We start from the raw sequence: 23,736 nt of genomic DNA on the forward strand, positions 1-23,736 counted from the left end.
AAATGGTCTTCTTGACCTTTCTCACATCCCATTTCCTCAGCCGTTTCCCCACCCTCCACCCTTATGCCTTGACTCCCTATTTACAGTCTCACCTTAAACCTTGGAAATGAAGTGCCCAACATCAGTTTTCCAACATTAACTTTGTGCTTCTCTCACCTGTCTCAGTTTGAACTCTCCATTTGACAATATCTTCTGCTAACCTAAGGGCAAATCCCATCATGATACGCTACACGTCTGAGTATAGGGCCTTGCAAATGCCTGGCCTCCAAGTTCCCCGCTGGACCCATGAGTAGAACAGATAATCTGAAACAAAATCAGCATGGGGCATCTGGGTGGCTCAGTCAGCGTCTGGCTTTGGCTCAGGTCATGATAGCATGGTTCGTGGGTTCGAGCCCCGCAGTGGGTTCTGTGCTGACAGCTCAGAGCCTGGACCCTGCTTCAGATTCTGTGTCTCCGTCTCTCTCTGCCCCTCCCCTGCTCATGCCCTGTTTCTCTGTCTCGAAAATAAAATAAACGTTTAAAAAAAGTTTTAAAACAAAACCAGCATCATGCAGTGCCTTAGAAAACAAAGGGTCTCACTCAAGGAGGATGGTCACATGGGAAGGGGCTCCCTAGTGCCCACCAAATAAAGTCCCAAATTCATAACCTGGTCTTGAGGATGATGCCCTAATCAACCTTTCCAGATTTAGCTACTCCTATTTCCTTACAAGATACCATACTTGAAACTAGACTACTTGTTCTTTATGAGGTGTGCTTCATGTGGAAAGGTCTCTATACTTCTGCCCATGCTAGCAGTGGAGACAGTGGGTCTCCTATTAACTTTATGGCTCTGCATGCGATCAAGCTTGGCACAAATCCAATGATAAGTAAGATACTTTAGAAATAAAAGGATCTTAGGTGTCAATATGGGTCAGCTCCATGATACCCACCAAGGCATTTTAAATGATCATAAAGGTCATTTTACTCAAGAAAAATTAGGGAAAAGAGAATCAAGCCGGTATTAGATCTATCCATGGGGTTAAAAAACTTCTCTATAAAAAATGAGTGGTCAGTCAGGGGCGCCTGGGTGGGCTCAGTTGGTTAAGCGTCCAACTTCGGCCCAGGTCATGATCTCACGGTTTGTGGGTTCAAGCCCCACAAACCGGGCTCTGTGCTGACAGCTTGCTCAGAGCCTGGAGCCTGCTTCAGATTCTGTGTTTCCTTCTCTCTCTGCCCCTCCCACACTCACTCTCTGTCTCTGTCTCTCAAAAATAAACAAAATGTTTAAAAAAACTTTTTTTTAAATGAGTGGTCAATGAATTGTATGGTATATGAATCATATTTCACTAAGCTGTTACAAAAAAAAAAAAAAAAAAAGGTAGTGGTATAGAGTATCCAGGTACAAATTTCCAAAGAACTAATTAAGGAATGGGAGTAGAGAATGTTGTTTGGCTACTGTCCCTCCATGACCAGGTCTTCAAGAAAAGCAGGAGCTGGCCCCCAGGCCTCTCTCTGAATTGGCGCTCAGATGCTCTCAGGATCAGATGCTCAGCTGCTTGCTGACCTTCGCAAGGGCATCACTGACAACATCAAGATCATGCTGCAGTTCATTCATGGCACTGGTTATGCTCTTGGTGTCTTTCAGGATCTGAATACTCCGTGTGTATGGATTATACTTCACTCCAAACGGACGCTTAATTGTTTTGGTAAATTCTCTATTGAAGAAAATAAGAGGCAATCAATTTCTAGGAGGCAGAATGATGAAAACGGAATGAGCAATAGCAAACCTATTTCACACACTAGACAAAAGACACAGCCAATTTGACCTATTTCCCTACACTGCCTTTGCAGAGATCCCCTGGAATCCTACACAGGTAGGAAACCTAAAATTGTCAAAGACACATCCACCCCTGCATTTCTAGGGAAAGATCCTGTGGATGACTGTATTAATGATTTATTCCTTTATATATCTCTTGGCTACGCTAAGGAGACCAACTACAGTAGCTTTATCAGTAGACAATGGTAGCCCTTGACCACCTAGTAACAGACTCCTCAGCTGTGACTTACATAACTACAGCTATACACACACAAACACACATACATGGAAACAGGCCAGGAACAGGCCAGGAGGCCTGCCTCCTGCACATGGACATTCTTTCTGTTTAGAATGTCATCCTCTAGCCTCTTCTCAAATGACCTAACTTCTACCCTTTCTTCACACATTAAAGTTCTGCCTTCTTTATCAGGCCAACATTTGAACCTCTCATTTGGCACCCCCAAGAACAATTGTGTTCAAGACCCCTAGGAACACACCTGAAGACAGCTGTACAGGAGTAAGGGCTGAAATGCAGCTTGCAATCCAACTGGTCTACCCAGAAGGGACCCCTTTTTCTAGTCTGCAAAAGGGGGTCATATGTGTTAGAGGAAGCCCTGCTAGTATTGTTATTTGGTTCTGTGCATGGCCTAACTCCTCGAGTAACAGAAAATCCCTGGAAGACAAGGAGCATGTCTTCCCACAACGATCTCACAATGTGACCTCATGACACCTTCTAACAAATGTTTTGTTAATTCTGCTTCTATAGTCCTACAGTCTTGACCCAGACCCTTATTTTCACCTGAAGTATTACAAAAATCTCCTAAGTAGTTTCTCTGCCTCCAATGTCCTTCTTTCTTAACAATACACTTAGCTGATCAATAGTTAAATAACACATAGCTTGATTGCATCACACTCTTGTATGTTTCCATCTCCTTACCTTTTTTATGCTGTTCCTTAGCCTAAAACTTAACATACCTAAATCCTATTTATCCTCCAAGTGCTTTTTCAGATGTCATTAAACTTTCCCTGTTCCTCCATCTGGAACAAATTGCTCCTGAATAAAATGGAGAACAAAGTTTCATCTGTATCGCTGTAAGGCTTCCTATGTTGTTACGTAGCAATTTGTATATAGTTTATTTTTCCTATTAGATTATAAACTCTGATGAGAAGAAACCAATTTCTCAATGTATCTGATTCATATATGCAGTCACCAAACATCACCATAAACAACATACTCTAAATATTTGTTGTGAAAGGGAGATATATCACAGGCAGAAGGTACCTAGTAGGCTTCTAATTATCCAGCTGCTTACTTCTGTGATTTGTTACCATTATTGGACCTATATTTTTCTTTAATATTTTTATTTATTTATTTATTTATTTATTTATTTATTTATTTATTTTTATTATTTTAGAGACAGAGGTCACGCGAGTGGGGGAGGGGGCAGAGGAAGAGAGAGAGAAAATCCCAAGCAGGCTCCATGCTCAACACAGAGCCTGACATGGGGCTTGATCCCATGACCCTGGGATGATGACCTGAGCCAAAATCAAGAGTCAGTTACTCAGCTGACTGAGTCACCCAGGCGCCCCTGGACTTATCTTTTGCAGAGGAAAGTTAGGCATGAGGAAGATATACTTTACCTCATCTTCTCTTTTGCATCTTCAAAGCTTTCAGATACAAAGTAGACATCCTGAAAAGTTGTGATGCAACACTCTTGTTTGCAGGTAATCTTGGGATCAAAGGGCTTTACTTTGGCATGTCCAGAAAGTGAATGCTAGAAGATAGTCAGTGAATCAAAGAATATTGTCTAATTTTATGGATCACATCCTACACACAACCACCACAATCAGCACACCTCTGAATGTACTAATGCAATGGCCCCAACCTACAATTCCAAACTTATTTCCTACAGCATTATTTAACCCACAATATACTTCAGCAAAACAAACTGCTGTTCCCCATAAGTGCCCCAAGATCATCCCATAGCTTTGTTCTAACACACTTTCCATGTAAGAGCCCCCCAGTGATCTTTATTTATATATTCCTGCATTAGGACACCTACTTTCCATCCTGTACTAGTTATTCCTATACATGACTGTACCCACCATCAGGTCGTAGGCTCCTTGAGAGCAAGACAGTACCATGGACAGTGTTTCACACACACCCATTACTCAACAAACATACTTAGTTCATTCCTTTATTGGATAAATAATCAATCTCAAAGAATTCTCTAGAATTTAGGAGAAGTTATTGCTAGCACACTAAAAATGATGAGAGAACAGCAAGACTTTGCAAGCAAAAGCTCTAAAGTACTTTTTATTAAAAGATATATCTATAGTGTGTCAACTATACTCAAAAAAGAGAAATTAAGTAATTAAAGTCCACATATAAATAAAAAAAACAATTTAAGATATCGCTATAAACTTGGGAAATAGAGAAAATTGTCTCTTTAGTAATGTTTATTGCCACCCCAAGTATTTTCCATAGTAGACACTTGTTCAAATCCAAAAACTCTTTCTGGTCGTATCAATCATATTAAGTGAACATGACTATATGCAGAGGTTTACAGCTCTTACTTTAAGTTCACTGATCGAAGAAAGTAATCCAGCACCAAAGACTCGCAACTGCCCATCTTGTTTACAGAGACCAAACTCCACAGTGAAAAAGTAGCACTGCAAAAGGACATTGATATTACTTTCACATCCTAAATTAGCTCAATTTAAAACAAACTGCAACCCTTAGAGATTGACCCAAAGTGTCCTGGAATTAAGTTCAAGACCCCCAGACCAGTTCACAAGTATTTCTATAATCTGGGCTTGTTCTAAGGTAGCCCCTCTCAAACTGCTGTTCCCAGGACTCTTACACACTCTTAAAAATTACTCAGGACCTGAAAGATCTTTTGTTTATGTGGGTTACAGCTTGCTATATTTACGGCAGTAAAAGTTAAAACTGAAAACATTTACATGTTTACTGATTAAATTTAAAATGTAATAAACCATGTTATGGTAACATAACAATTTAATGCAAAGTGACTTATACTGTACAAAACAAAAAACAGTCAGGAAAAAGGCATTGTTTTACATTGCTCTAAATCTTTTTTAACATCTGGCTAGATATTATTTAATGTCTGGCTGGAAAACAAGATGGATTCTCACATCTGCTACTGCATTTAACCTGTTGCAATATGTTGTTTTGGTTCAAGTATACAAAGAGAATTCAGCCTCACACAGAAAAGTAGTTGGAAGAAGGCTAAATATTTTAATAGCCTTTTCAGATAATTGTGGGTATTCCTCTTTGGTGCATCAGAACTCAACAAGTGGCAATTTCTTAGAGTTCAGCTGTAGTGTGGAGTCTGAAACTATACCAATGAACTCTAGCCTTTCTTATATTGAAAGCCACTTTGCACTCTGAGTGGGTCTTTCACTTAAGGACCCTGTGCAAGGGTTGCAGGGACTCTAGGGGGTCCCCGACCCACAACTAGAGAAGCACTGTTCTAATCGTCTAGCCTATTTCATACTATCTCCCCGACCCTAACACATGCTGCTCCAGCTTCTCATCATTTCCCCAGACACACCAAGCACCTCCTGTCTTCCCTTGTGTGCACTCATCCAGAAATGCTCTTCCTCCCTTTCTTGGCAGGTGAAAACATGACTCATCTTCCCTGGGCTAGTCCAGATGTTCCTCTTCCATGAAACCTCCCCCAAGCAGTTCTCTGTCCTCCCAGACCACTCTGCCTGAACTTCGCTGTACAGTTCATCCCATCCTAACACAACAGCTTCCTCAAGTAGCGTATAAATTCCTTGAAGGCAGGAACCAGGCCTTCCTCATCTTTGTATTTCTAGCACGACATCTGGTACCTAGTGCTCAAAGAATATTTTTAGCATCATCTTTAGAGGGCCTATCATTTTTACCAAAGAAATATCTACAAACTATTGTTATTGAACTCTAGTGTTTCTCTACCATTTTTAAGGCCCATGTCTCCTTTTGATGAACCTTAAAAATCTTACATCCTCCTTTAATGTTATTGAAATCATTTAAATTACCAATTTTGATGCCTTTGATTTCCTTTTGTTGTCTGATTGCTGATGCTAGAACTTCCAACTTTACGTTAAACAACAGAGGTGAGAGTGGACATCCCTGTCCTGTTCCTGATCTCAGAGGGGAAAGCTCTCAGTTTTTCCCCATTGAGGATGATATTAGCTGTGGGCTTTTTATAACTGGCTTTTATGATATTTAAGTATGTTCCTTCATTCCCAACTTTCTCAAGCGTTTTTATTAAGAAAGGATGCTGAATTTTGTCAAATGTTTTTTCTGCATCGATTACCAGGATCATATGGTTCTTATCTTTTCTTTTATTAATGTAATGTATCACATTGATTGGTTTGCAAATGTTGAACCAGCCCTGCAGCCCAGGAATGAATGCCACTTGATCATGGTATATAATTCTTTTTATATGCTGTTGAATTCGATTTGCTAGTATCTTGTTGAGAATTTTCGCATCCATATTCATCAGGGATATTGGCCTGTAGTTCTCTTTTTTTGCTGGGTCTCTGTCTGGTTTGGGAAACAAAGTTATGCTGGCTTCATAGAAGGAGTCTGGAAGCTTTCTTTCCCTTTCTATTTTTTGGAACAGCTTGAGAAGGATAGGTATTATCTCTGCTTTAAATGTCTGGTAGAATTCCCCAGGGAAGCCATCTGGTCCTAGACTCTTATTTGTTGGGAGATTCTTGATAACTGATTCAATTTCTTCGCTGTTATGGGCCTGTTCAAGTTTTCTATTTCTTCCTGTTTGGGTTTTGGAAGCGGGTGGGTGCTTAGGAATTTGTCCATTTCTTCCAGGTTTTCCAGTTTGCTGGCATATAATTTTTCATAGTATTCCCTGATAATTGCTTGTATTTCTGAGGGATTGGTTGTAATAATTCCATTTTCATTCATGATTTTAGCTATTTGGGTCATCTCCCTTTTCTTTTTGAGAAGCCTGGTAAGAGGATTGGCAAAGATGAAGTCAAGCTTTCACATTTTGCAGATGACATGATATACATGGAAAACCCAATAGACTCCACCAAAAATCTGCTAGAACTGATACATGAATTCAGCAAAGTCACAGGATACAAAATTAATGTACAGGAATCAGTTGCATTCTTATACACTAATAATAAAGCAACAGAAAGGCAAATAAAGAAACTGATTCCATTCATAACTGCACCAAGAATCACAAAATACCTAGGAATAAACCTAACCAAAGATGTAAAAGATCTGTATACTGAGAACTATAGAAAGCTTATGAAAGAAATTGAAGAAGATACAAAGAAATGGAAAAACATTCTGTGCTCATGGATTGGAAGAATAAATATTGTTAAAATGTCAATACTACCCAAAGCAATCTATGCATTCAAAGCAATCCCAATCAAAATTGCACCAGCATTCTTCTTGAAGCTAGAACAAGCAATCCTAAAATTTGCATGGTACCACAAAAGACCCCCAACAGCCAAAGTAATATTGAAGAAGAAGACCAAAGCGGGAGGCATCACAATCCCAGACTTTAGCCTCTACTACAAAGCTGTAATCATTAAGACAGCATGGTATTGACCCCAAAACAAACACCTAGACCAATGGAATAGAATAGAGACTCCGGAATTGGACCCACAAAAGTATGGCCAACTAATCTTTGACAAAGCAGGAAAGAATATCCAATGCAAAAAAAAAAAAAGACAGTCTCTTTAACAAATGGTGCTGGGAGAACTGGACAGCAACATGCAAAAGAATGAAACTGGACCACTTTCTTACACCATTCACAAAGATGAACTCAAAATGGATGAAGGACCTGAATATGAGACAGGAAACCATCAAAACCCTAGAGGAGAAAGGAGGAAAAAACCTCTCTGACCTCAGCCGCAGCAATTTCTTACTTGACACACCTCCACAGGCAAGGGAATTAAAAGCAAAAATGAACTATTGGGACCTCATGAAGATAAAAGGCTTCTGCACTGTAAAGGAAACAACAAAACTAAAAGGCAACCAACGGAATGGGAAAAGATATTTGCAAATGACATATCAGACAAAGGGCTGGTATCCAAAATCTATAAATAACTCACCAAACTCCACACCCAAAAAACATAGTCCCGTGAAGAAATGGGCAGAAGACATGAATAGACACTTCTCTAAAGAAGACATCCAGACGGCCAACAGGCACATGAAAAGATGCTCAACGTCACTCCTCATCAGGGAAACACAAATCAAAACCACACTGAGATATCACCTCACACAGGTCAGAGTGGCTAAAATGAACAAATCAGGAGACAACAGATGCTGGAGAGGATGTGGAGAAATGGGAACCCTCTTGCACTGTTGGTGGGAATGCAAACTGGTGCAGCCACTCTGGAAAACAGGGTGGAGGTTCCTCAAAAAGTTAAAAATAGACCTACCCTATAACCCAGCAATAGCACTGCTAAGAATTTACCCAAGGGATACAGGAGTGCTGATGCATAGGGGCACTTGTACCCCAATGTTTATAGCAGCACTCTCAACAATAGCCAAATGATGGAAAGAGCCTAAATGTCCATCAACTGATGAATGGATAAAGAAATTGTGGTTTATATACACAATGGAATACTACATGGCAACGAGAAAGAATGAAATATGGCCTTTTGTAGCAATGTGGATGGAACTGGAGAGTGTTATGCTAAGTGAAATAAGAGATTCTCATACAGAGAAAGACAGATATCATATGTTTTTACTCTTATGTGGATCCTGAGAAACTTAACAGAAGATCATGGGGGGAGGGGAGGGAAAAAAAAAAGGTTGGAGAGGGAGGGAGCCAAATCACAAGAGACTCTTAAAAACTGAGAATAAACTGAGGGTTGATGGGGAGTGGGAGGGAGGCGAAAGTGGGTGATGGGCATTGAGGAGGGCACCTTTTGGGATGAGCACTGGGTGTTGTATGGAAACCAATTTGACAATAAATCTCATATTAAAAATAAATAAATAAATAAATAAATAAATAAGAAATCATTTAAATTAAATTAAATATGAACAAAGACAAATCTAACAGCCATCTTGAATCTGTACTCTTAAACTGACACTCATATCCCACCCCAGATAAGAATTACTGATCTACACAGCTATTTTCAGATTTATACCGTTGCCAGTTTTTGAACAGCCTCCTCTGAAGCTCCAAGAGAAGCCAGGCCAATTTCTTGGGAGAATTGAGCAAAACTAGGTTCAGCCAACAGGGGGACATGACCTAAGAGTTCATGGCAGGTATCTCTGAAAAAGAGGTACAAGTTTGTCACACTGTGATGCTTATGTCACACATAAATGCAAAATCAACAATTCAATCAAGCCAGAATCTGATCTTCCTTCTATTCAGGTGGTATTACTTGGAAATAGATCACAAAGGACACTAACAATGTAGCAGAGAAACTATTTTGGTTCAAAACCTAGGCCACTCAGAAACATACACACATAGGATACCCATAGACGTGTGCCCCCCACACCCCCACCAAATCAAGTTTCTGCTCAAATTTCACCTTCTCAGTGAATCCTTGTCTGATCACCCTTTCCAAAACAGAAACACTCCACACATAACACTTTTTTCCTCCTGCTCTGCTTTACTTTTCTCCATAGCACTTTTCACCATCAAATATAATATGTTATTTACTTGTTTATTATCCTTATCCCCCATTGGAATATAAATTCTACGAAGGCAGAAATTTCTGCCTGATTTTTTTCAATGCTACACTCCCTATGCTTAGAATAGCACCTGGCACCTAACAGGTTGTCAGTTACTAATGGTAATGCTAATGGCTAACATATGCAGAGCATGGAGCATGTATCATGTGCCAGGCATTATTCTCAATGCTTCACATGCGTTCATTCATTTAATCTTCACACAAAACTCATGACATGAGTACCACTATGACAAATACTATTTGATGAATGAAGGCTGAAGTAGAAGTACTCACGGCTCTGGGGTATAGAGAGGGTCTGAACTGTGTCTCACATACTGTGTGCAGTGAAAAACTCGAAAGGCTAAACCTGATAAGAAATCTCTTGGTGATAAGTAACCAGCCACAGGACGGATGGAAAAACCTGTGCGCTCTGCAAAGCAAAGGAGAAAATGAAGAAAATCTTCACCCAAACAGACCAGTTACCGCCACGCTTTAATACTGCCAGTGGTACCAAGTAACACTTTGAGGGAGAACATGGAAACTAAAATGTGTCATGTGTGCACTAAGGGGAAGTGATAATTATTAAGCACTTACTATGGTCAGGCAATGAGTTAGACCTTATACATCATACCTCCTTTCATGTTTGCAATTTGAATTAAAGTTTATTCTCCTCATTGTAATGACTATAAAACTGAGGCTCAGAGACTTAGTAAGTATCCAACGTCACACAGTAGATAATAAAGGTAGAAAGGGAGCCCAGGTCACCTTATATTACACCTTATTGTCTCCCTAAAGGATTTAGAATATCTCTTAGAGAATCTTACTTCCTTTTGCAAAAAAAAAAAAAAAAAAAAAAAAAAAAAAAAAAAAAAAAACCTAAGATCTATTAATTGAAATCAGAACGATTTTTTAATCTATGCCATTTTTAGACAGTATTACCTCTTGCAAAGTAGTTTCTATACTTTCTCTAAACTGGATGGTGCTCGTTTATTCCCCAACAGCTATAACTGCGTATGCCCTCTATAAAAAGAGACCAGCCAGTAGGCCACAGTGGCTCAGGGGAACTCTATAAGCTCTACTCTTTCCATTCATTTCAAACCCTCACCCTCTGATCTTCCAGTTCCACCCCGTTGCTTTGTACTTGGATTCTCCCACTCTGATGGGTAGATTTCATGGTCCAATAGAACTCTCCATGATAATGGAAATGTTCTATATCTAGGCTGCCCAATAGGGTAGCCACTAACCACATATGGCTATTAAGCACTTGAAATGTGGCTAGGGTGGATAGAAAACTAACATTTTGATTTACATTAATTTGAATTATTTAAGCAACCACACGTGTCTAGGGACTACCATATTTGACAGTGCAGAGAACTCCTTCCAACTGATGTTTTGTTTGAAGTATCATTTAAGTTTGGTTTCCCTCTTTGGCAGTTTCTCTTGAAACACCTGTAGCAACATGTTCTGCAGACAATTCAAGCTCCAGACCCCAAGTGAATAGCTTTCAGTTTTGTACCCATAACAAAATATTTCCTCCAAATCTCAAGAAAATTTAATTTGATAACTTCCATAGCATATACTTGTCCATCTTTGTAAGACCCATGAGGTCATGTGCATTGGTTCTCTGTCATCCTTCATCACTATTTTTTTTTTTCAACGTTTATTTATTTTTGGGACAGAGAGAGAGCATGAACGGGGGAGGGGCAGAGAGAGAGGGAGACACAGAATTGGAAACAGGCTCCAGGCTCTGAGCCATCAGCCCAGAGCCCGACGCGGGGCTCGAACTCACGGACCGCGAGATCGTGACCTGGCTGAAGTCGGACGCTTAACCGACTGCGCCACCCAGGCGCCCCCATCACTATTTTTTTAATCTGGTTTTTATAGGAACCATGGACACGAAATCTTCCCTTGTAAAACTATCATGCCTTTTCCTGTTTAGTTCTTAGTTTTGTGCATAGTGGTTGACTAATAAGAATTATGGAGCTGAGTAAATTCATAGACTTTTATGACAATCTATGTAAGAAATTCAGTGATAGGAATTTCAGACCACGGTGGAAATAAACTAAACCATTTGAGTGAAAAGCATAACTTCTATTTGTTCCGTGAGATCAAAGGGGATATATATTTTTCTTACATACTGTAAACCCTGGAAATTACTGATCAGGTTACATCCTAAACTAGCTAGAAAAAATAAGGAAACGTGAACCAAAGAAGCATGAAGAACTAAAAGGAAAAAAATTAACCTACTCTGTTAATGCCTCTACTTGCACATCTTCCTTGGGAAACTGATAGAGTCTTAGTGTGGAAAGGAGCTTCAGAGATCATTTACACCAATCTTCCCCTAAGGAGCTTGAATCTCCTCTACTATATCCCAGACAAGTGGGTATAGGGCTTTTGTATGAAAACCTCCGGGGAGGCAGAAATAATCATCTCATGAGCCCATTCCATTTCTAAATGGCTCTTTTAACACAAGGTCTTCTCCATTTTGAGCCAAAAGCTTGCAGTTTCAATCCAATTGTCATTTACTTTAGGACCACATAGTAATTCCTCTCTTACATAAGATGATCATCTGGTACCTAAATAAAGCTATAATGTCCTCTAAATCTCCAGGCTAAATATCCTAAGCGTCCTCCAAATTTTATTTATATACTATGTTTTCCAATCCCCTTATAATTCTGCTCACTTTCCTCTACACCGACTCCAAGTTATGATTGTCCCTCTTCAAATGGGGTGCCCCATATTGGATCCAATACTCCAGGACGGAGTAAGGAAAATCTGACCTCCTATGTACTTGACTTTCTTCTTCTTTAATAATTTTTTAAGTTTATTTATTTATTTTAAGACAGAGAAAGAGAATGTAAGTGGGGGGAGAGACAGAGAGAGAGAGGGAGAGAGAGAATCCCATGCAGGCTCTGCACTGTTGGTGCACTGTTGGTGCAGAGCCTAATGCGGGGCTTGAACCCATAAACCATGAGACCATGACCTGAGCTGAAGTCGGACATTTAACTGACTAAGCCACCCAGGAGCCCCTTGACTTTATTCTTTTATTAAAAATTCTGTCATGGATGGGGCTCCTGGGTGGTTCAATTGGCTAAATGTCCGACTTGGGCTCAGGTCATGATCTCGCGGTTCATGAGTTCAAGCCCCATGTCGGGCTCTGTGCTGACAGCTCAGAGCCTGGAGCCTGCTTCGGATTCTGTGTCTCCCTCTCTCTCTGCGCCTCTCCTGCTCACACTCTGTCTCTCTCTCTCGAAAATAAACATTTAAAAAAATTTTTTTAAATTCTGTCATGATCACAACAGAGTTCAACATTCCCCTTACAAAAAAGTAATTCACTTATTACCTTTTAAAAAGTTTGAGACATCTTCCAATTGTGGGATATTATCTTCCCGGTATCCACAATATTTAGAAAGCAAAGGTAAGTTTTTGAGATACTCTCTGCAGGCATGGGTTGGGTAAAGTTTGTTCAGCTCTCGGAACACGGTTCCCCAGGTCTTAATCTCCTCTTCAGTGAATTCAACCTTGGGAATGGGGTCTCCACTAATGAGACACAGATGTTATTTTGAATTAGCATTCAATAAATAGTAGCACTCACTTTCTATTTACTAAATGAGTATAACTTATTCTATTCATTTATTTTATATGTGTTATTTATAATATACTTACTGCTTATAGTTCATAGCCAAGTCTGCAAAATACTTTCGTCTTTTACGGTAGACATTGTCTTTGAAGCCCTGATAATTAAAGAAAAGTTTTTAAATATCCACCCTAAAAAATACTTGACAAATGATCTTTAGGAAACATTTCACTTTTACTCAAGCTATGAAATTAAAGGGCTACAGAATTATTTTGAGTAAGCATTGTTTAGAAATTGATGATCATTTTTGTTTTAAAGTCGATGTTACATGAAAGCTTTATGTGATAGTTGCTACCAGGACAAAAGATTCTATAGATACAAAGACACAAAAATCCTATAGTGACTACAAAAATAAAATAGTTTGAGGAATAAGAAAAGCAACATCCTAGTTAAATACACGACTCTTTACCAAGGGTGAGATTCTTTTTTTCTTAATCGTTTGCCTACATCTTCAGTTATAGTTTCCTGTAATAGTAATTACTAATAAAATAGTAGTTAATAACACACAAAATCATGACAACTTAATCTAGCCTTAGATTTTATCGCAAAATGCAAACATAATCGTATTTGCAAAGGCAAACAATGATAATAAAAAGATAAAATAGTAACATTAGAATCTATACCTAGGAAAAAATTTTTTAAAAAATAGATAAAATAAGACATCAAAATGCAAAACCCAGGAGAAAGCGGCCAATAATGCAAAATAAGAAACAAGGGGAGAATGAAAGGGGAGAATGAGTCTCCTTCTCTTTAACACAGATTAATAAACCCCTACTATGCACCTGGCCTTGTGCTAAAATCCAGAGAAACAAATATGAATGAAGCACAATCTGAGTCTTCAAGGAGTTTATATCCACCAATTATTATGAGACAATATGATAACTGCCTTATTAGAGATATGCACAAAATGCCACTGGGACTCAAAAGAGAAACTTTGAAAGAGAGAGAAAGTCCCAACCCAGACAGTATGTGAAAGAGTATGGGGGACGGGGGGGGGGGGGGTAGGTCAGGAAAGGTTTCCCAACAACAACTCCTAAGCTAAGTCTCAAAAGAGGAAAGGAGATAGCTGGATGGAAAAGGCCAGAAAGGACAGCAGCAGTGACAGTGCAGAGCTGAAAAACAGCATTCTGGGCCTAGGGAAACAGGAGCAACCCAGTGTTGCTGGAGTTTGGAGGAGGAGGTGGGGCATGGAGTGGACTGGTTTGAGGTCTGCTAGTAAAGGTCTGAAACAGCCTGGATTCCATCTTTGGGTAATGGGAAGCCACTGGTGATTTCTATAAATCAACCAATCAATCAATCAGTGAGTGAGTAACAGCTTTATTGATATAATTCACACACCATAAAATCTTAAAGTGTACAGAGTAGTGATTTTTAGTACATTCACAGTGTTGTGCAACTACCTCTACTATGATTTCAAAAAATGTTTATCCCCAAAAGAAACACCATACTCATTCACAAACTCTCCCCATTTCCCTTCACCTTCAGACCCTGGCAGCCACTAACCTACTTTCTGTTTCTATGAATTTGCATATTCTGGGCATTTCATATAAAAAGAATCATATAACATACGGTCTTTTGTGACCGGCTTCTTTTACTATCAGTTTTCAAGGTTCATTCATATTGTAGCATATATCAGTATTTCATGCTTTTTTATGGCCAATAATATTATATTTTAGGGACATATCAAACTTTACTTGTCTATTCACTAGTGGATGGACCACTTTTTGCCACTATGAACATTTGTGTACAAGTTTTTGCGTGGACATATGTTTTCAATTTTCTTAGATGTGTACCTAGGTATCAGTGGTGATCTTTAGTCAGAAAAGGGATAATGATCATCCTGAGGTTTTATTTTTTTTTTTTAAACGTTTATTTATTTTTGAGACAGAGAGAGACAGAGCATGAATGGGGGAGGGGCAGAGAGAGAGGGAGACAGAATCGGAATCAGGGTCCAGGCTCTGAGCTGTCAGCCCAGAGCCCGACGCGGGGCTCGAACTCACGGACCACGAGATCGTGACCTGAGTTGAAGTTGGACGCTTAACCGACTGAGCCACCCAGGCGCCCCGTTTCTTTTTTTTATTTATTTTTTATTTTTTATTTTTTTTTCATCCTGAGGTTTTAGATTGCTCTAGTTACTATGAGGAGTATGGGTTTAAGGTGGCAAGCTGGAAGCTGGGAGATGAGTTAAAGGTGTGGTATAAATAAGGAACAAATTGAAGCAATATTTAGGATATCAAAATCAGCAGTACTTGGTAGTAGATCAGTAAAACTGACTTAGTCACCTCTCCGTAAACATGACCCAGATTTTCTTGCCTCTGACCCTTTGCTCATGTTGCAAGGAATTATCTTTCCTCTCCATCTCTTTCCTGCCAAAATCCTTCAAAGCCTAGTTAAGAGGTTGACCTCTGACCTCTTCAACCAGACGTGTTTGTCCTCTTGTGTACATCTCAAAGCAATTTATCTGTGCCACTTAGCACTTTTCACAATTTGATCTTGTGTTTATTCATATATGTGTGCTTTATCTATCCAACTGAGCAAGTACAGCAATGTATTAATCGCAATTAATAAGTTGCCTAATAAGATATTATAGAAAAAAAAAATAGGCAGATCAGCTAAGGACTGGATAAGGCAATACACAGTCAATGTATACAGCTAGTAAGTGGCAGATCAAAACCTTGGTGTTGACTCCAGAATTGCGATCTTTTTTCTCCACCTTCCCAGGACCGAAGAACTCCATAAACAACCCTGATGCTTTGGGCTTACTAATTCTCCAACTCATGCCTATACTGTCTCCCAGGTAATTTTCCAAAGAAACAATTTTGTAGTTCATCAACCACCTAATAAATCAATCATGCTGGACAGTCTTTCTCGCTCCTATCTTTACATGCCTTTCCAACAATCCATGCCCCACTTTAGTAAAAACTGCTGCAGGGGCGCCTGGGTGGGACAGTCAGTTGAGCATCCGACTTCAGCTCAGGTCATGATCTCACAGTTTGTGAGTTCGAGCCCTGCATCAGGCTCTGTGCTGACAGCTCAGAGCCTGAAGCCTGCTTCCAATTCTGTGTCTCCTTCTCTCTCTGTCCCTCTCCCCCTCATGCTCTGTCTCTTTCTCTCAAATATAACTAAAACATTAAAAAAATAATAAATAAATAAATAAATAAATAGATAGATAAATAAATAAATAAAAACTGCTTCAGATTCTGTCTTCATTTTAGAATAACTTTTGGAATAGCTCTTAGTAATAGGAATGCCAGGCATGCGACAGGTGTTTTGGAGCCACTGAGGTTGGATGCTCTTCAGGCCTTTAGTCTGGATTCCACCAACAAGGAAGACTACCAGAACTTCCCAAAATCCAGAGTGAAACAAGATCCTATTTAGTCTAGAATAACCACAATCTCCAAAAAAGAAAATAATTTCCCTTAATTTTTAGTTTGCTTTAAAATATTCTCTTGAAAAGATTTATTAAAGATACTTACAGGATGGTCTGCATCCAGTTCAGATCCATACATCAGAACTCTGTTGGCACAATGATCCAGGTCAGAAACCTTCTTTGGAAACCAAGGAACAGTTTCCATACCTGCAAAATACAAAACCACTGAATGTGGAATAGATGATCTTAAATAAGGCAAGAAGGAAGAAGAAATTAAGAAAGTCATGGACACATTTGGAGGAGATTTTTAATCTTAGCTTGTACTTTGAGGCAAAATTTATACAAGTATATTGCTCTATCTCTTAATAAGTAAAGTTTATCCAAAATTTTTGAGCTTAAAACTTTTTTTGATTTCCTTGAGTTCCTAGGTGTTGGAGAAATGCTGTACTTTAGAAATAGACCTAAAGTACAAAAAAAAAAAAAAAAAAAAAAAAACCTAAAACTCAGCTATCCTTAAAAGAGCAGAGTAAGGATGTACAACTTTGCAGACCAAAGGTACAAATTTAATAAGAATGAACGTTTATTTTCGTTGATGCAAAGGATCTTAGAGACCATTTATGTCTTTGCCACTCTGATCTCTCACCCTCCCTGAGACATACAGGCCCTCTGAGAACTCTGGGGTTTTTGCATATGCTATTCTCCTCCCTGGAAAACCTATAACCCACCCCCACTTCCTCCTCCACCCCATCCTTCTGTTTTCCTGAAAATATCCTTCTCTTCCTTCAAGACTCAGATCTAATGAACCTCCCCTGACCTTGTAGGTTGAGCTATTTCTCTGTCCTCTGGGCTCCTGTGACACTGTTTCTGATTCTTTAAAACATTATCTGTTCATATCTGTGTCTTACAGGAAAGAATGGGAAGGACTCTAGGGGAGGGACTACGTATATCTGTATCCCTGTTTCTTAGTAGAGACATCTGACACAACTTGGTGTTCCCTAAACACCAACTGAACCATTTAGCCCCTAAAACACTCTTCATTTTATAGATGAGGCAACCAAAGCTCAGAGATGAGAAGTAATTTATCCAAGGTAACTCATCTCTATTGGAAGAGAGAGGACTAGAATTCAATCCTTCTTGTTCTAGCCATTTAATGCTCTTTGTAACATACCCAGAATTGATAGTCAGATTTAACCCCGAATACCACAGGGGCACCAGTCCTAGGCTCCTGCTCTGCCAGATGTTAATCCTTTGTTTGTTTGTGGTGGGCCTGGGACACCTAGGATAGCATCTGGAGCACAGGGACTTTGGGCATGGGGGGGACACTCAAGGGATTTGGGGAAGCAGCTATCTGCCACTTAGAAATGGAAGCATATTAGTATTTTTAATAACTTACACAGCCATGCAAATGCATAACAGATCGGCATCAGTCCTGATTATGCCCTAATGTCGTGCATAATCTAAAGGGACTATTTTATTTTATTTTTATTTTTTTTACAGATTAATATTTTACTTCAGAAAATACATTTTAAATCAATAATAATATTTTTGTGACATTTCATTTGCTTCTTTTCTTTTTTTTTCATTTTGTTTACCTCCTTTTATTTTTTTTTCAATATATGAAATTTACTGTCAAATTGTTTTCCATACAACACCCAGTGCTCATCCCAAAAGGTGCCCTCCTCAATACCCATCACCCACCCTCTCCTCCCTCCCACCCCCCATCAACCCTCAGTTTGTTCTCAGTTTTTAAGAGTCTCTTATGCTTTGGCTCTCTTAAAGGGACTATTTTAAATTGAGTAACATATATACAATGTGGTTGGATTATCTTTTTGTCTTTTGTCCCAAGTAAACTATGAGGATTTTTTTCACAACAGAAGATCTTAGCCATCTGAAACCTTAGAAGGCTGTGTTACTTTTCACTTGCTTTTGGTGGGAGTGGGGACAGGGAGGAGTATGTAAAGAGTGTATTCATACCATAATCATCAGCAACTGTCAACATTCTCAACAAATTTGAACACTTAATATCTGCCAGATGGTAGGCCCTGTGGGAGTCTCTAAGGGCTCGGGGATTGTAAATTGAAGGTTTGTGAAATCAAGAAATGTTTGATGATTTGGAAACTGAGAAAACTTAATCAATTTCTGACTATTCTGAATTCTTTCTTGCACCCAACGTTTCCTTTTCACATTCCCTCACACTTGATAAAAATGTTGCTTTATAATTGTTCTGTAGTATTTTAAGCAATTACATTTGGGGTTTCCTTCACTACTAGACTGTAAGAAATTTGAGGAGACAGTGTTTTATTTTTATTTTCATGCCTCCAAGATAAATACAAGATTGGACACACATGATGTACTTAATCTTCTCAGGGGATTTTCACTTTTCGAACTTACCGTCTTCTTTCACAGTAAAATTATCTGGTGGATTCACAGAGAGAACGTTAGTGTAGGACTTCAACAGATGAAAAATATCATTCAATTGTTCTCTGTTGATATCACAGTCAATAAAGATCTCAAATTCTGAGTTTCTTCTCTTTGATTTTCGGGACTCAATATGTAACAGGCTCACATGTTTCTCCTGTGTAAAGCAGAGAGTGAAGATACATATGACAGCCTCAAATGGTATTAGTCACTGAGCTCGTCACATTCATTACCACTAAAAATCAATTCCACACTCACCATAATATCAAAGGAGAAAGAGGCTGTTTTTGATGCAACAAGCAAAGTAATTCCCCCTAATTAGGTACTGTTCAAAAAAGTTTGAAAAATTAATCACCCACTAGAAAGTCCGTCGAATTGCTAGAAATGGATGGCCTTCAAACCAAAATATCAAACCTGTGAGCACTGGTGGTTCAGTGGTAGAATTCTCAAACCTCCTAGATAAAAAGAACTTTTCAAAGATTCTCACAAATGAAAGCTAGTTTTCAAAAAGGGATATTAATGTTAGTCCTTTAGAAAGAAAAGTTTCCTTTGCGAATATGCATTTAATAAAATTAGCTGAACAGCTTGAACAGAGTATTTAATACCTCAAATCTCTTAAGCTACAAACTTAGTAACCAGCTGAAGCAGATTGCTTCTTCTGCTCTCTCCCATGCCAGCCTGAGCTGGGTGCCATATGTGCAAGCCTGTGGGAGGAGGATATCTTCTCTTACCAATTTGGATAGCTGAGGACCAGCCCCGGTGACATAATAATGAAACATAAGAACCAATTACCCAACAGTTTTTCCATCAAAAACAAAAACAAAAAAATTACAAGGTTGGAAAAGCTAATCTCCAACACTAACCAGTTCAATTTGAATTAACTTGGTGAACACCTATATAGCCAGGTAAGCGCTGTGAAGCATACAAAGAAAGGTAAGATATGCAAGGAGTTTATAATCTGGTAAGCTAACACATGAAAGACTAAAAGAAATAGAAGTAATAAGTATTTGGGTGCAGAGATGTCCTGGGAAAAAGCATTATGGGCTGGAGGAAGTAGAAGTTTCCATGGAGCAGATAGGAACTGAAATGAGTCTTAAGAAATAGAGTGGGAAGACAGAAAAGAAGAAGGCGGATTCAAAACAGGAGGAACTGCATATGTAAAGGTAGGGATGAAGTAAGAACTATTAGGAACATGAACTGACCAGAAAAAAAGAGTATCAGGGATATTGGAAAATTGGAATGGGCAAGGTTTATCCTGGAATACAGACTTTATCATGGAATCAATGGAAGAAAGCCAGTTACAAAATATACTGGAGTTGATCAGAGGTACAGGAGAGATTCTGACATTGGCTGTAGCAACATTTTTCTAGATATGTCTCCTGAGGCAAGGGAAATAAAAGCAAAAAGAAACTTTTGGAACTACATCAAAATAAAAGGTTTCTGCACAGTGAAGGAAACAATCAACAAAACTAACAGGCAACCTATTGAATGGGAGGAAATATTTGCAAATGATACATCTGATACAGGGTTAGTGTCCAAAATGTATAGTAAAGAGCTGATACAACTCAACATCCAAAAAACAAATAATCCAACTGAAAAATGGGTAGAAGACATGAACAGATATTTCTCAAAAGAAGACATCCAGATGGCCAACACACACATTAAAAGATGCTCAACATCACTCATCACCAGGGAAATGCAAATTGAAACCACAATGAGGGGCGCCTGGGTGGCTCAGTTGGTTAAGCGACCAACTTCACCTCAGGTCATGACCTCACAGTTTGTGAGTTCAAGCCCCGCATGGGGCTCTGTGCTGACAGCTCAGAGCCTGGAGCCTGCTTTGGTTTCTGTGTCTCCCTCTCTCTCTTGTGCTCTGTCTCTGTGTCTCATAAATAAACGTAAAAAAATAATAAATAAAGTTTGTAAAAAAAAAAAACAACAACCCAACAACCACAATGAGATATCATCTCACACCTATCAGAATGGCTAAAATAAAAACACAATAAATAACAAGTGTTGTCAAGGATGTGGAGGAAATTGCATTGCACTATTGGTGGGAATGCAAACTGGTGCAGCCACTTGCCACCGGTATGAGGTTCCTCAAAAAGTTAAAAACAGAACTACCCTATAATCCAGTAATGACACTACTGTGTATTGACACAAAAAGATACAAAAACAATAATTAGAAGGGATACATGTACCCCTATGTTTATAGGGGCATTATTTATAATAGCTAAATTATGAAGGAGCCCAAGTATCCATCAATAAAAAAATGGATAAAGAAGATGTTGTGTGTGTATGTATACACACACACACACACATAAATATATGTATACATATACATATGTGTGTGTGTATATATATATATATATATATATATATACACACACACATATACAATGGAATTTTATTCTGCCATAAAAAAAGAATGAAATCTTGTCATTTGCAATGACGTGGATGGAGCTACAGAGTATAATGCTAAGTGAAATAAGTTAGTCAGAGAAAGACAAATACAATATGACTTCACTCATATGTGGAATTTAAGAAACAAAACAAATGAGCAAAGGGAAAAAAAAAGAGAGAGAAACAAACCAAGAAACAGATTCTTAACTACAGAGAACAAACTGACATGTACCAGAGGGGAGCTGGGTCGGGGGGAAGTGGGTGGGGGGATGGGTGAAATAGGTGATGGGGATTAAGGAGTGCACTTGGCGTGTTGAGCACTGGTTTATGTATGGAAGCTTTCAATCACTATATTGTATACCTGATACTAATGTAACACTGTATGTTTTTTTTTAAATATGAAATGTATTGTCAAATTGGTTTCCATACAACACCCAGTGCTCATCCCAACAGGTGCCCTCCTCAATGCCCATCACCCACTTTCGCCTCCCTCCCACTCCCCATCAACCCTCAGTTTATTCTCAGTTTTTAAGAGTCTCTTATGATTTGGCTCCCTCCCTCTCTAACCTTTTTTTTTTCCTTCCCCATGGTCCTCTGTTACGTTTCTCAGGATCCACATAAGAGTGAAAACATATGGTATCTATCTTTCTCTGTATGACTTATGTCACTTAGCATAACACTCTCCAGTTCCATCCACATTGCTACAAAAGGCCATATTTCATTCTTTCTCATTGCCACGTAGTATTCCATTGTGTATATAAACCACAATTTCTTTATCCATTCATCAGTTGATGGACATTTAGGCTCTTTCCATAATTTGGCTATTGTTGAGAGTGCTGCTATAAACATTGGGGTACAAGTGCCCCTATGCATCAATACTCCTGTATCCCTTGGGTAAATTCCTACCAGTGCTATTGCTGGGTCATAGGGTAGATCTATTTTTAACTTTTTGAGGAACCTCCACCCTGTTTTCCAGAGTGGCTGCACCAGTTTGCATTCCCACCAACAGTGCAAGAGGGTTCCCGTTTCTCCACATCCTCTCCAGCATCTGTTGTCTCCTGATTTGTTCAGTTTAGCCACTCTGACTGGCGTGAGGTGGTATCTGAGTATAACACTGTATGTTAACTACACTGGAATTAAAACTTTTTTAGAAAGAGGTAAAGGGGGGTTTAATCCATTTCTTATTAATTTTTATAATAAGAATGCACTCATAAATATTTTTTTTAAGTAGGCTCCACTCCCAGTGTGGAGCCCAACATGAGGCTTGAACCCACAACTCTGAGATCAAGACCTGAGCTGAGATCAAGAGTCAGATGCTCAACTGACTGAGCCACCCAGGGACCCCAATAAATATTTTCTGAGTGATGACATGAATAAATATAAAGCTAAATTACATTTTTTGAGACAAAGAAGCAATAAGTCATTTCTTCCTGAATTACTCTATAAATTGAACACTATCAAAATCAAAATTTTGATGGAATTTGGTTAGGAAATATAACTACATAATTTAAAATTATTATTTTCCATCTGCAAGAAAAATTTAGTCAGGAAGATCCAGGAAATTTTATATAAAGTAGAAGTAATAAGTGAGACATTCCCTGTCATGTATTTCAATTATAGAAACAGAGGCACAGAGAAGTTAAGCATTTTGCCCAAAGACACACAGCTAATAAGTGTCAGAACTGGAATTCAAACTTTCCATGCTTTTATTTATTTATTTTTTTTTTTTAACGTTTATTTATTTTTGAGACAGAGAGAGACAGAGCATGAACGGGGGAGAGGCAGAGAGAGAGGGAGACACAGAATCTGAAACAGGCTCCAGGCTCTGAGCCATCAGCCCAGAGCCCGATGCAGGGCTCGAACTCACGGACCACGAACGAGATCGTGACCTGAGCTGAAGTCGGACGCTTAACCGACTGAGCCACCCAGGCGCCCCAAACTTTCCATGCTTTTAAACACTAAATTGTAATCCTGTTTACCAAAAAGGAAGTCAAAATAATGGATAATATGGCCTTCTTTGAGCAGGACTTATATAATTTTAATATTGAAAACATTAAAAACTGGCATAGCCAAAAACTGGGACATGACTGCATTGGGAAGATTCAGGGGAAGGAAAGTTGAGGGTGCCACTGGAAAGGGAGCTGTGTCAAAAAAGCTAAGTCTTTACTTCCATTGCAAGAAATCGGTAGGTAATATCTACGAGTGAAAAAAATCAAGAAATAGCAGAATGAGCATATTGTTTATGAACATGGAAGTAGGGGTGCCTGGCCGCTCTGTTGGTAAAGCATGCGACTCTTTATCTCAGGGTTGTAAGTTTGAGCCCCATCTTGGGTATAGAGATTGCCTAAAAATAAAATCTTTCAAAAAACAAGAAACAAAACAAGCAAAAAAAACCCATAGAAGTAAGCACTAGAAAAGACAGTTAAAAGAGCTTCAAATAGT

The 23,736-nt window shown here is 38.9% G+C and overlaps 1 protein-coding gene across 2 annotated transcripts in view; it reads right to left on the reverse strand.

Annotated features, from left to right (window-relative positions):
* Positions 1 to 1,382: 1,382 nt before the first annotated feature.
* TPH1 (tryptophan hydroxylase 1) overlaps positions 1,383 to 23,736 on the reverse strand; it is a 34,298-nt gene continuing 11,944 nt past the window's right edge. For both annotated transcript variants that reach the window (XM_003993033.5, XM_023239630.2), the window contains exons 3-11: positions 18,865 to 19,048; positions 16,580 to 16,680; positions 13,133 to 13,200; positions 12,810 to 13,006; positions 9,761 to 9,896; positions 8,936 to 9,062; positions 4,373 to 4,468; positions 3,437 to 3,570; positions 1,383 to 1,694 (exon numbers count right to left, since the gene is read on the reverse strand). In XM_003993033.5, the coding sequence (XP_003993082.3) occupies positions 1,520 to 1,694; positions 3,437 to 3,570; positions 4,373 to 4,468; positions 8,936 to 9,062; positions 9,761 to 9,896; positions 12,810 to 13,006; positions 13,133 to 13,200; positions 16,580 to 16,680; positions 18,865 to 19,048 (1,218 nt within the window). In that variant the 3' untranslated portion in view covers positions 1,383 to 1,519. The remainder of the gene's footprint in view (positions 1,695 to 3,436; positions 3,571 to 4,372; positions 4,469 to 8,935; positions 9,063 to 9,760; positions 9,897 to 12,809; positions 13,007 to 13,132; positions 13,201 to 16,579; positions 16,681 to 18,864; positions 19,049 to 23,736) is intronic.

Source organism: Felis catus, chromosome D1 (assembly GCF_018350175.1).
Source record: "Felis catus isolate Fca126 chromosome D1, F.catus_Fca126_mat1.0, whole genome shotgun sequence".
Taxonomy (NCBI): domain Eukaryota; kingdom Metazoa; phylum Chordata; class Mammalia; order Carnivora; family Felidae; genus Felis; species Felis catus.